This window comes from Plasmodium inui (assembly GCF_000524495.1).
Source record: "Plasmodium inui San Antonio 1 unplaced genomic scaffold supercont1.35, whole genome shotgun sequence".
Classification (NCBI taxonomy): Eukaryota; Apicomplexa; class Aconoidasida; order Haemosporida; family Plasmodiidae; genus Plasmodium; species Plasmodium inui.
In genome coordinates, this window is record NW_008481869.1 from 1 (window position 1) to 12,092 (window position 12,092).

General features: G+C 48.7%; 2 protein-coding genes across 2 annotated transcripts; one reads left to right on the forward strand and one right to left on the reverse strand.

The window, feature by feature from the left end:
- Positions 1 to 14: 14 nt before the first annotated feature.
- Positions 15 to 6,722, forward strand: C922_05033 (hypothetical protein; the record flags this gene model as incomplete). Its single annotated transcript, XM_008820606.1, has 2 exons — positions 15 to 6,436; positions 6,569 to 6,722. The coding sequence occupies 2 exons, from the start codon at positions 15 to 17 to the stop codon at positions 6,720 to 6,722; spliced, it is 6,576 nt and encodes a 2,191-aa protein (XP_008818828.1).
- Positions 6,723 to 7,446: 724 nt separating this feature from the next.
- On the reverse strand, positions 7,447 to 11,121 carry C922_05034 (glutamate dehydrogenase; the record flags this gene model as incomplete). Its single annotated transcript, XM_008820607.1, has 1 exon — positions 7,447 to 11,121. One exon carries the CDS (start codon positions 11,119 to 11,121, stop codon positions 7,447 to 7,449), a length of 3,675 nt encoding a protein of 1,224 aa, XP_008818829.1.
- Positions 11,122 to 12,092: the final 971 nt, after the last annotated feature.

Below are 12,092 nucleotides of genomic sequence, written 5' to 3' on the forward strand. Positions count from 1 at the left end.
CGGATAATGCGGACATGAAAGCTGCCCCGGATAATGCGGACATGAAAGCTGCCCCGGATAATGCGGACATGAAAGCTGCCCCGGATAATGCGGACGTCAAAGCTGCCCCGGATAATGCAGACGTCAAAGCTGCCGCGGAAGGAGAAGACCCATTAGGCAAGAAACAAAAGGGAAAAGACAAAAGGGAGCGATCAAATAAGGGGGTCAGCGAAGTTAAGAGCTCCGAGTCAGGGAAAATGAGCCCACATGGAGAGGCATATGAGAAGAATGGGAAAACGTGTATGAGCAATGACAACTACGAGGTTGGCGGGAGGCAGGCAGGAGCAGAAGGAGAGGAAACAAAACTAGAGAAAGCAGAAGTAGAAGCAGAAGAAGAAAAGAGACTCGAACTAATCATTAATAATTTTATGCATAGAAAGCAAATCTGTTTTTCAATGAATGATATTTTTTACCCCTTCACTAATCGGAACCTCAACATGCCTAGGAAGAAGCAGCAAAACAAGAAGTCGGCAAAGAATAGATTATTTGAGCGTTCTAATAATAGGTTTTCTAGAATTCTAGGACATGTCGACCTTCTCGACCCCCGAGATAGTGCACCGTCTAGGAGGTACCTTAAAAGTAAAGTAATTTACGGGAAATTGAAGAAAGGATTAAATCTTTTACTTAGACATGAAAAGAAGAAGAAGAAAAGGAAGTACACGCGACATGGGACAGGTGGTAAGGTCGATGATGTCGTGTTGGTACCCCCGATTGGTCAGGGGATCGAAGGTAGTCGCAGCAATGTGGGGGGAAACACCGGGAACATCAGCAATGGGGACGTCAACAATGGGAACGTCAACAATAGGGACGTCAACAATGGGAACGTCAACGCGAGTGCTTGCGCTCCTCCTGTCGCAAGGGCCAATGGAAGGGCTGTCGGAAGGAAGAGAGGCAACAAAGGTGCCGCGCATACTGCCAATCAGAATGAAGACAGTTTGAGTGTAACTTGCCCGACAACAGAAAGCCACGCGAATTCTCCCATCAAAAGTGCGAAGGAGAAATCCGGGCGAGGAAGGAATGTCGGAGAGAAGAAAGGGGTCAAGGCGAATAATGCACTCGTAGGGGTAAATCCCAGCGAGGGGGGCAGCGGCGCCATGCAAATGCACGAGACGCAGTGTGGCGTCCCCCTCCAGATGGGCGACCCCCGCCTCGACCTGCACGAGATGGGAGCGATGGGAACGATGGGTGCTATGGGAACTGTGGGGGCCGTGGGAGCGGTGAAAGCAGTCCGGGGCGGTAAAAATCAGGCCAAACCGAGCCCAAGGAAGCACACATCACAGGGGAGAAGCAAGCAGAAAGATTCAGGCAGCACTTACGATGGCCTTTTTAATAGCGGTGGACAAATGAGGGGGGTGAAGGCGAAAGGGAAGGAGGGCCACAGCAAGATGGACATGATGGATCCAGCCCTGCCTAGCTACAACGTCGGCGGGGAAGTGGGCGGTCAGATAAGTGGCCATATAAGCGGTCAGATGGGTAGCAATTTTAACACACAACTGAGCAGTCACATGGGAAGTCACGTTGGAAGCCATGTAGGAAGTAACGTGGGAAGCAATTGGGGCAGCCATGTGGGAAGCCATATTGGAAGCCATGTAGGAAGTAACGTGGGAAGCAATTGGGGCAGCCATGTGGGAAGCCAGATGAGTACCCCCCTTCGATACGACCACCCGGCCTACAACCCCCCAGGTGGAGCATCCCCAGCAACCCCCCCCAACAAAGGCCTTAGCAAGAAGGAGAAAACGAGCCCGAGAAAGAAGGTACACAAAATGAACAACATGCCGAAGGAGGCTCCATTTTATAACGCGTCCCCTTCTACGACATCGGCTGCATCAATTTCCGGTGGAGGAGGTTTATACCCGTACAGCAGCTTCCACGCTGGTAGTAACGTGGACAAACCGAGTGGAATGATGCCCCTTCCCCATGGACCAGGTAACAACAGCACCAGTGTGTATAGAATGAACAACACAGAAGAACAAAGGCATACACAGCAAGCTCACACAATAAACCCCTACATTAAGAATGAAATGATGAATAACATAGACCGTGCAAACAATAGCTACATGTTTCGAAGTACCAATGAGCAGGCACAGCTCAGTGGACCAGTTCCTGTCGATATGAATCACCACGCAGATGGAAAATTGTTTGGAGAAAGACAACCAGGTGAAGACAACTTTAGAGGCACTGTGATGAAGTCGAGGAAGGCGGAGAAGTTTGACGGGGGAAATGATAGCCATTTCAGTGGAGCCCCCCGAGGTAGAGTTAGAAAAAACGTAGAGAGTGGAAAGAAGGTCAGCAGTGTGAAGGGACGCCACAGTGCTGGAGATAAACGGAAGGGCGCTGCGAATCAAATGGGGACAGATGCGAAACTGGCAGAGAAGGAGACGGAGGATGGAGAACGTAGAAGGTATGACATCGGCAGGGTTGAACAAGGCGGGGAGGATAAAGATAAGGATGGCCGTGATCCAGGGGAAGGTAGCATCTCCGTTGGACATTGCTATGATGAGAGCAAGGGCAACTATCACAACAGAGGGGGAACCGACGACGACAACAATAATGACGGAAACACGTCGTGCGGGGGTGGAGGAGGAGGAATGGGGGGCGGCTACCTCACAGGGAGCAGTCACAACGTAGGTAATGATAACTCCGGCGGAAGAAGAGGCAGTGTGCCGGGAGAGAACCGCTACAGGGGACAGCAGCAGGGGCGACAGGAGGAGCGAAAGAATCGACTGGACCAACGAGATGATGGGGTCATTTGCCCGATTGAGAGTGGACCCATTGGTGTAGTAGGATGTGGCTTAATTAACAGCGTGGGAAGTACCCCGGTGAGCCACCCCGCGGAGCACGCGAGGACGGGCGACACCCTGTTGCACACGAGTCTGAAGCACCAAGTATTGGATGGGAAGACAAGAGCAGATAAAATGGTGAGTGAAATGATGGATAACGAAGGGACCAACATAAGGTGCACCATCGTTGGAAATGTTACCTGCATTGATAGTGTGGTAGTAGGTCCTAGTGACGACGCGATGAAAGGGAAGGAACTTCATGGCAACCACTCCAGGGGGAAGGCCAGCAACGATGTCAGTGCAGTGGGCAAAGGAACGATCATCACGAAGAAGCAGAATCGGAGCGGTACATCTAAAGAGGGGAACTTCGCACCAGTTAAAGATAGGATGAAGGAGCAGGTTGGAAGCAGCAATAGTAAAAGGAGCTGCGAAGTGAGCATGTCCTATGCATCAATATCCGAGGGGCAGAATGGAGATGGTACAGGTAATGCCATCTTTAATTCCCCCAGGAATGAAGATATACGTTGTGGTAGCGGTGTCGGAGGGGGGAACGCAATCGATGCGGGGCAAGCGAAGAAGATGACATGTCTGCACGTGAAGGGTGAGCAGATGCAGACGACGGAGCAGATGCAGACGACGGAGAAGATGCAGACGACGGAGCAGATGCAGACAACGGAGCAGATGAAGACGATGGAGAAATTGAACCAAGACGATGCAAAGGATGAGACTCGGGGATTTACGAAGGAGGTCGCCGAAAACGGTGGACTCAGCAAGCACAGCCATAGTTGCAACAGCAGTAGCCGTGGAAGTAGCAAAGACGGAGGGGAAAACAAAATAAGAATTCACAGAGGAGGAAGTACCAATCTGGTGAGTGAGGATGCATCAACAGAGGGTTGCAGCAACATCATGCAGATGAGACAAATGGCAGATGCAGGATTAAATGGGAAAGGAACGAACCAGCTTAATTATATCTCGGAGCAACCCTACTTGGAAGGCGTTAACCTAAGCGCAGCTACCTCATTCGATCTGCACAAAGAGGAGAATCATACGGGAGCTGTCAGCGGGGGGTACCATCACGAAGGAATGAGCAAGCCTGTTAGGATGAGTGACAACCAGGAGATAAGCCCATTTGGTGATTCGCCCCCCAGTAGTGAAGAAGGAAGAAAATTCAAATCGGTGAACCATAGTACACCTCTAAATCACCGCGATGTTGTGAGTAACGGTTACACTGGAACGCAGGATGGAGCAGTTGACTTGGGGAAGATAAACATAGAGGCTGACAGTGGTGGCCCCATAGATAATTGCACCTTCCGATTAGGGACGTCCCATTCGAAGGGTAATTATGATGCAAGTGAATCCTCCGCTTTGAAGATGAAAAAGGATAATCTGGCACGATATGTGGAGGACAGGGGAGTGAACAATCTGGGCAGCTTCCCGATCCAGGCGATTGAAGGTGTAGGCAGCTACAAGGAGGAAGTGTTGTTTGGATGTAGGGGTGGGGACGCGCATGGTGGAAGTGGCGTAGGCATATGCATTGCTTCTGGAAGCAGTGAGAATCGTCTCCCCCCTGTGATAGTGCAGCAATGCGGCATGAAAAGGAAGGCCCCGTCTCTTTCGAAGACCTTGCAGGGAGGCAAAAAAGTGAAGGGGGGGTTAGCACTGGGCCTCCCAGGTGGTAGCGCTAGCAGAAGCAATGATGGCATCAGTGGCAGCAGAAATGGTGGGAGCAATGCCGCCAGCAGTGACGATAGGACTGAGGGGCACACTTTGATGCAGAGCTTCGTGCCGAGTTGTGCGCCAAGCCGTGTGCAGAGCCATTCGATGAGTCGATTGGCAAATCGGCCGGGGAACCCACTCCTCCCTCCGAGTCACCTGCATAGCGAAGCACAGCAGCCCTTCCCCTTGGCGAACGATGGATATGTAGTCGCAAGGAACACAGTGAGCATGGCCCCCAAAGGGATGCCTAGCATAGCAGAACCCGTTCCACTCCTAAACGGAAGGAAGGCTCAAAGGGAGATACTACCAAAACAAACAAAAGTGGAGTTATTCGACGGAGTGGAAGTGAATCACGATAAGAACAGTAACACGCAGAAGGTGGAACCTAAGTGGCCCCCAGTAAGTAACAGCAGTTTCAGTTTTGAGCAAAATGGTGATTATGAGAGAAGGGGACTTGTCGGACAATTTTCCCATAAAGATGATTGCACAGAAAAGGCGAATGGGGTGGAGAAAGCCAAGAGTAGCACATTGGGGAAGGGGGTACTGAGGAGTGAAGTGAGGCATGTGTATGGAAAGCTTGGAAGGACAGTGTCTGATGCGAATGTGCATTCGATTCGGTCGGTTAGTTACGCGATGAATGGAGAGAGTGAGGGGAGAAGAATAAACGTGGGAAGGGTACTCCAGAGGGTCGTGGAGGATGGAAGAAAGGATGGTAGTAACAGCGGCGACATCGGCAACATCGGCCACAGCAGCGGTAGCAACTCTGGTAGCAGTGGCAGTGGCGACAGTAGGAGCTACTCCGTGTTGAGAAGCCGAAAGGAAGGAGAAAAAAATCGCCAGGGAGGCACCCAAGAATGTGCCAAGGTGCGCCCGCTACCCACAGAGGGGAAGCAGTTCATTCTGGGCAGTCACCACATTTGTGGTAGTGGCAGTAACAGGGGAGGTGACCACATGGGCGTAGCTAGCCGCATGGGCGTTGCTGGCCCCATGTCGGGAGATTGGGGGGGAAGCCGCCCCTTTAGTAGAGACCCGAGCGGTAGTCGTGTCGTGGCGAAGGTGAATGGAGGTGTGCAGGATTATCAAAATGGACACATAGGCGAGGGAAGAGATGAATATAAAATGGATCACTTCGGTATGGAGACGCCCGGAAAGCTCTGCGTAGCGAAGGACCTACAGCAGGAGAACTTAGAAGGAGTGAAGTTTCCCAGCGAAGCCGTGATGTATGCCCCTCCACAGGCACACAGAGACTTATACAATAACAAGATCCAAAATGAGATTAGCAACGAGAAGAGTAGCAGTGTGATGATGAGCAGTAATGGGGTTGACCCCATTTTGGCGAATGGCCTTGGGGACAACTCGAACCTCGTCAGTAGTATGAATAATATTGCGGCGAGGCCGCTGGAGGGGAAATCGCAGGAGGGAATGTCTTTTGTAGGCACATCCCTCGTGGGCACCCCAGTGGATGACTTGCAAAGAGGAGTCAGCAATGGCGCGGCAAGGAATGTACCGAGCATGTGGGACAAAGGTACCATCCCCTCCAACGTGCCCATAACCGATCTTAAGATAACGAACAAGATGGAGTTCCTTGTCAAACAAATTTCGAATTCAACTACCATGAAGGATGAACAGAATGGAGTCAAATTAAAAATCTCGAAAAAGAAAAAGAGAAAACCAAAAGTCTCACTCCTACAGCACGACACAAGTGACCTGAAGGAGCAGGTTGTGTCTGATAAGACCATCGATGATGAGTTCCCTTTATGTGACCAGGGAGAAGAAAACCCAAATGAAGAGACCAAATCCAAGCCCAAGCGGTGTAGGAGGTCTCGAGGCGCGAAGGATGGAGACGACCAAGTTGTCACCGGTGCTTATGACGAGAACGGAGAGAAGGTCTCAGGGGTGTGGTAAGTTTAAGCGTCGCGTTAGATCGGCGTGCCATTTGCGTCACAGCGGCTTTCCATGCTACGTCAGTGCGGCGTGCCATGCTTCGTGCTGTGTGACCTACCCATGCCGCCGATCCACCCATTCCCGTGCAGGTACGACACCAACAGGAGACTCTGGCGAGTCATGTACATGGAAAACGACAAGCGGAAGACGAGGGGCTTCTCCCCACGCATTTATGGGTTCAACCTCGCACGAGAGATGGCCGTGAAGCTCAAATATGAGATGATGGAAAAAAACAAGAAGTGACCCCGTTTTGTGCTCCTTCTTTGTGCCCCTTTTTTGTGTCCCCTTTGTTTTGCCCCCATTTTTGTGCCCCCTTTTGTGTCTCCTTTGTTTTGCCTGCTTTTTTTGTGCCCCCTTTTGTGTCTCCTTTGTTTTGCCTGCTTTTTTTGTGCCCCCTTTCCGTGGCAAGGCGCAGGGAAACCCTCGTTAAGGTCCCGGCGTCCACTTGTCAAGGAGAGACCCATAGCAAAAAGGGAAGCACATAAAAATACATTGATAAATGAAGAAGCCAAGGTGGAATTCTTTTTTCCTCTTTTTTTCTCGTTTTTTTTGTGAATGCATTTTTAAGGTATTTTTTTGTTGAATTTTGTTTCATACTTTTGATGTAATATGCCCCACACGATGGTGCGTGAAATTTTTTTCTTTTTTTTTTTTTTTTGGAGACGGAGTCTCGCTCTGTCGCCCAGAGCGGCGGGGCTCTGCTTCGGAGTGTGCTGTTCCGCGTCGACGCAGTGATCTCTTTTTTTTTTTTTGTTTAAACTCAGCATTTCGCTGTTCCCCTTTAGCAGTTAACACGCAAAAAACTTACACTTAGCATTGAAGACACAGTAACGTACTAATGGGTGTGTGTCTGGAGGGGGGGTCCACAAACGCTCCTGGACATGCTTCCCCCATGTGGAGGGGGAAAAATAAAAAAAGAGGTGCTCTTTCAGGCAGATCGGGGTGGAACAATCTGTGGCTGCTTCCACTATGCATCGCTCTGGAGGCGACGAATGTACTCGAAGAAGTTAAAAACGGAGAGGTCGCTGAGGAACTGCTGCGAGTAGTAGTAGTTGGACGCGAGCGCAGCTGCGAAGAGGGAGCGCAGGTAGATGTAGGGCACCCTGTCGAAAATCTCGTCAAAGGTTACCTTCTCAAGCAGAATGGCTGGAATAACATCACTCAGCACCTTCTTCATCAGCTTGCGATCCGTGCAGAGTGTATCCGAAGAGAGGATATCCTTCTTCAGTTCGCTGATTTTGTTGGAGAGGATGTTTGTGGCCTGCGAGATGGGCGTCTTCGTTCGCCTAGACTCGCTCCACAGGGATTCAAATTCCAGTTCGCAGTAGTGGACGATCTTCTTTTGGATTTCCTTAACGTACTCTTTGTAGAATGGGGAGACTTTGTCGTCCAGCTTGGTAGGTAGGGACTGCGCTTCCTCTTCCGCTGTGTCTTGCTCCATCGCTTCCTTCCCCTGATCGCTCTGCCCATTCTGCGCTGTCCTCCCCATCAACATCGACCGCGTGAAGGACATCGAATGGTTGTTCTTCTGATTCAGGTTCATGAAGGTAAGTTCATTTTCGTCCACGAGGAGAATGTCGCTTTCAGGGGTGCACATCATTTGGAGGAACTGCTGATCGGTGAGGACCAGCCCGGCGAGGACCTCCAGACTACTCGATATGACTCCTCCCTTGTTGGTAGATGCATCTTTGAAGAGAATGACATTTTTTGCTTCCAGAATTTTCCTCGCATCGTCCGAGATGAAAACATTTGCCCCTTCGACGATGTACTTGTAGATGCACCGTTCATTAATAATAATGTTGTTAACATTAAACACGTTTATGGAGTGGGGTCTACCTCCACAGGGATTGAATAAGTCGCATGCATTCAGTGGGTTCAGAAAGAAGCTGTTTCTGTATTCTAGGCCACTCTTAATAATTTTTCCTAACACATCTACGTTGTGATCTTCAATAGATATTTTGAACCCATCTTTGGAAAGATATTCCTCATTGTAGAGGAGGCAGGACGTGGCTAGCTTTTTCCCTGCACAGTTTCTTCTTTTGGCTAGACGAATGAGTTCCTCCTTATGCAACCCGTTTTTGTCGTACAGAACCCCCGAGCCGTCAATGATGGACGTTATCTTCGTCTTCGACTGCAAAATGGCATTGCTTCCAAGGTCACCATCCGGACCTCCAACGATGGATCTGCTTATCGTTTCTTCCTTCAGGTTCAATTTTTCACATAGCTTTTTTATATACGTTTCTATCCCGAGGGTTGTCATTCCATAGTAGTCATGAGGAACTCCTCCATTTTTTCTGAGCTTCCCTGTGGAGAAGGTCTTCCAGAATTTGTAGCCCCTCTTTTTTGCGATTATACAGGCCCAGTCCATGAGTTGATCCGAACCGGTGTTTTCGTCTGGGCCGAGGAAGATCAGGTCTTCCTCGTTTTGGAGGATCCTACAGAGAGGTTCCTCTACTGCGCGGTCGTTCATTTGGACTGCTTCTTCCCTCTTTTCGCTCACTGGAACCTCTTCCCTATGCTTGCCGCACATGATCTTCTGCACCGCCTCTTCCGCCGTGTCGTTGGCGTAGGAAAAGGGCTGACTCCGCGCCAACAAGTCCGTGCTGACCTCCCCCAAGGTAGCCGTGTTGTTGTAGTTCCTATTCATGCTGGAGTTTAGCGAAATGCAGAGGAGCTCTCCCTCCCTTGTTCCAAAAGGAACATTGCCATCTCTTCCATCAGTCAATAAATCGAGAATGGAATTAACATACGAGTAAAAGCACAAATTTTTAATATACCTCGTATTGGGAACATTACAGACAACTGCATCTAGGAGGAGGATTCCTTTGCTTCCTCCCTCTGGGATGTCCTTGTTTTTGAAGTTCTGTGTGTAGGCGAGGTTATAAGCTTCGTCAAACAGATTGTTGTAGTTATGCATGTAGGAATTCATATTATTCGATATAACAATTCTGATTCCTCCTCTGGAGATCTTGGTGAACCTGATGTGGAAGCCGACAAAGTGGAGGCCACAGATCATGATGACGGAGTAGGGCTCCGCGTCGTATATAGAATCTTTGAGCAGTGCACCGTCAAAGGCGACGGCGAAGCTGATTTTGTGCATGCGGAAGAAGTTGGTTTTTATTGCGTGCTTCTCAAAGAGGTGGAAGTACTGCAGGATCTTCTTGTGGTGGTTGTCCTCTATTTCGTCGATGATGTCTTTGGTGAGCTTGTAAGAATGGGAATGTTGTGCGGAGTGAGATGCAGATTGGGACGCGGCGTGGTACGCAGAGTTGCATGACGGGGTGGAGACAGGTGAGGCTCCCTCCCCTTGGAGACACATCTTCCTCTCGAAGTTGGCGAATAGGAGCTTAATCGTCTTCACGTTGCTAAGGGCACAGCTCAGAATCTCCTCCTTGGTGTACTTGGAGCTCTTAAGCTTGTCCTTAATGATGTAGAAGTCATTCAAAATGGCACTACTACTACTGCTGCCGCTGCCGCTGTTGTCGATGCTGTTTCTCAGGTGTAGGGCGTGCTCCACATTTTTGTAACTCGAAAAGGAGTTCGTTGAGAAGAAGGTGATGAACTTAATAATTAAAAAAATATACGCCGACTCCTCTGCAGTGAATATACGCTTAACAGACAGCTGTATAAACTTAGAGTCGTTAAACAAGCACAATGTCTTTAGCGATTTGACAATCTTGTGTATTTTCCCCTCCAGGATTTGGAGCATTTTCTGGGCACTCTCCACCCCCCTCTTATGCTCCTCTGAATTAATGATTACATTAACGTTCAGAATTATTAGGAGAACTCCATTTTTCAGCGGCTCTACATACTTCGAGTAGGAGAAGCATCTATGCATATTTAAGCAGTCTCCGATGAGTGAAAAAATCGATGATATAACATTACTCCTCTTCACAGCAATGGTTAATGAGAAGGTGTTCAACGAAGTGGTGTAGTAATAAGTCTGGATAAACTGTCCCGTCAAGTCGTATAACACTGCTTTGTTTAACTCGTAGTAGATTCTCTCCGTTTTGCTCCCCTTAATGTAGCTGTAAAAATTAACATCCATAAGTTTCTCCAAATCAGTTTCATTTTCACTAATGATGTTTTCACTGTACGTTGGTAGTTCTAAGATGTAGGTACGTAGCGGTTCTTCGTAGGTGTGCTCTTTATCAAACACGGAGTGAACCGATCGGAAGCTCTTCATTCGGTAGCAATCCTTGGACATGTCACTAAAGTGGAAGTACTTCTCTTCGATCTTCTTTTCCATCTTATAATTCAACCTCGTCTTGTTGTCATTTGCGAACACCCTCGTTATTATAAATATCACGTTGTCATGTTTTTCTTCAAATATTGGGAAATACTTGTCGCTCGAGTACTCCTCGTTTATCTTCGCCGTTATGATGCACACCACTACTTTGCTGATCAAGTGTGGACTCGTTTCCTTGAAGTGGAGATTATTGAACCCCAGTTTGTTGAAATAGAAATCCACGCTGTAATTAATCAGGTGGTCTGAGAACAAGTTATAGCTCCTGAGGAGCTCCTTCGTCTCCTCGTACTTCTCCTTCCACGTGATGCTGTTGTTCGAAAATAGCTCTCGGTCGAATTGCCCCTCATCTGGTCCACCTGGGCGGACCAGCAGGTTCCGGGTGTCAACGTCCATTTTTTGTGCCTAGGGGGTTACTAAAACTTCGCGCTTGTCCGACTTGCGTTTTGTTAACGTGGCGCTTTTGACTCACTTTGCTTTGGTTAACCTAGATTTTGTTAACTTCGGGCTGACTTACCCGGATCACTTCTCCAACCGACTGGTACCCTTCGATGCGGGATACCCACTCGTCAAGGCGGGGGAGCAAACACGCACACGCGAGAGCAACCCCCTTATTCTCCGCGTACCCCACTACGTCAACGAGCGGCAGCGCGAGCAACAGCACGAGCCGCGAACAGAAAAAAAACTAAAATAACACTCAAGTGAAGGCTTCTGTAGAGGGGAACAAACATTTGGTTACCTACTCATGGGCATACATATACATAAATAATGTAAGTAAAATGTAAGTTCTATCAAGTGTTGTTAAAAATGATGAAAAATTTTTTTTTTCTTTTTTGGCTATTTTAACTATTTCTGCCTGAACAGGTCAGGCAGTTTTGGGGAAAAAGTGACCAACCACGCAGGGTAGCAGTTCTGCAAGCCAAAACAGGGGTGAGAAAAAAAAAAGAATGCAGAAATGTATGATCAGCAAGGTGAGAAAACAAAAAAAAAATTATATGCCAAAAGGGGAAGTTCCGAAAATGGCCATAAAAGGGGTCACAAGAGGAAGGCCCATAAGAGTTTTCCAAAATGTTGCCAACGTGCAGTCAAATGCGGCTAACAGCGCCAATGCAGGCTAGATGGTCACGAACGAACTCCGGATGTTGGGACTGTTCACTTTTCCCCTCCGCGCATTTTTAAGATTGTGGAAAATGTGTGAAGGGACCAGGACGCTTTTGTTGAAATTTCCCTGCAGGGTTAAGTTGGCGGGGGGTTGTTAAAGTGCATGAGTAGAAAAAAAAAACGACAGAAATAAATAACCAGTGTAGCAAAATGGATCAAAGGTGGCAAAACATAGCGAACTACAGCCAACTGCAACGAACTACGCC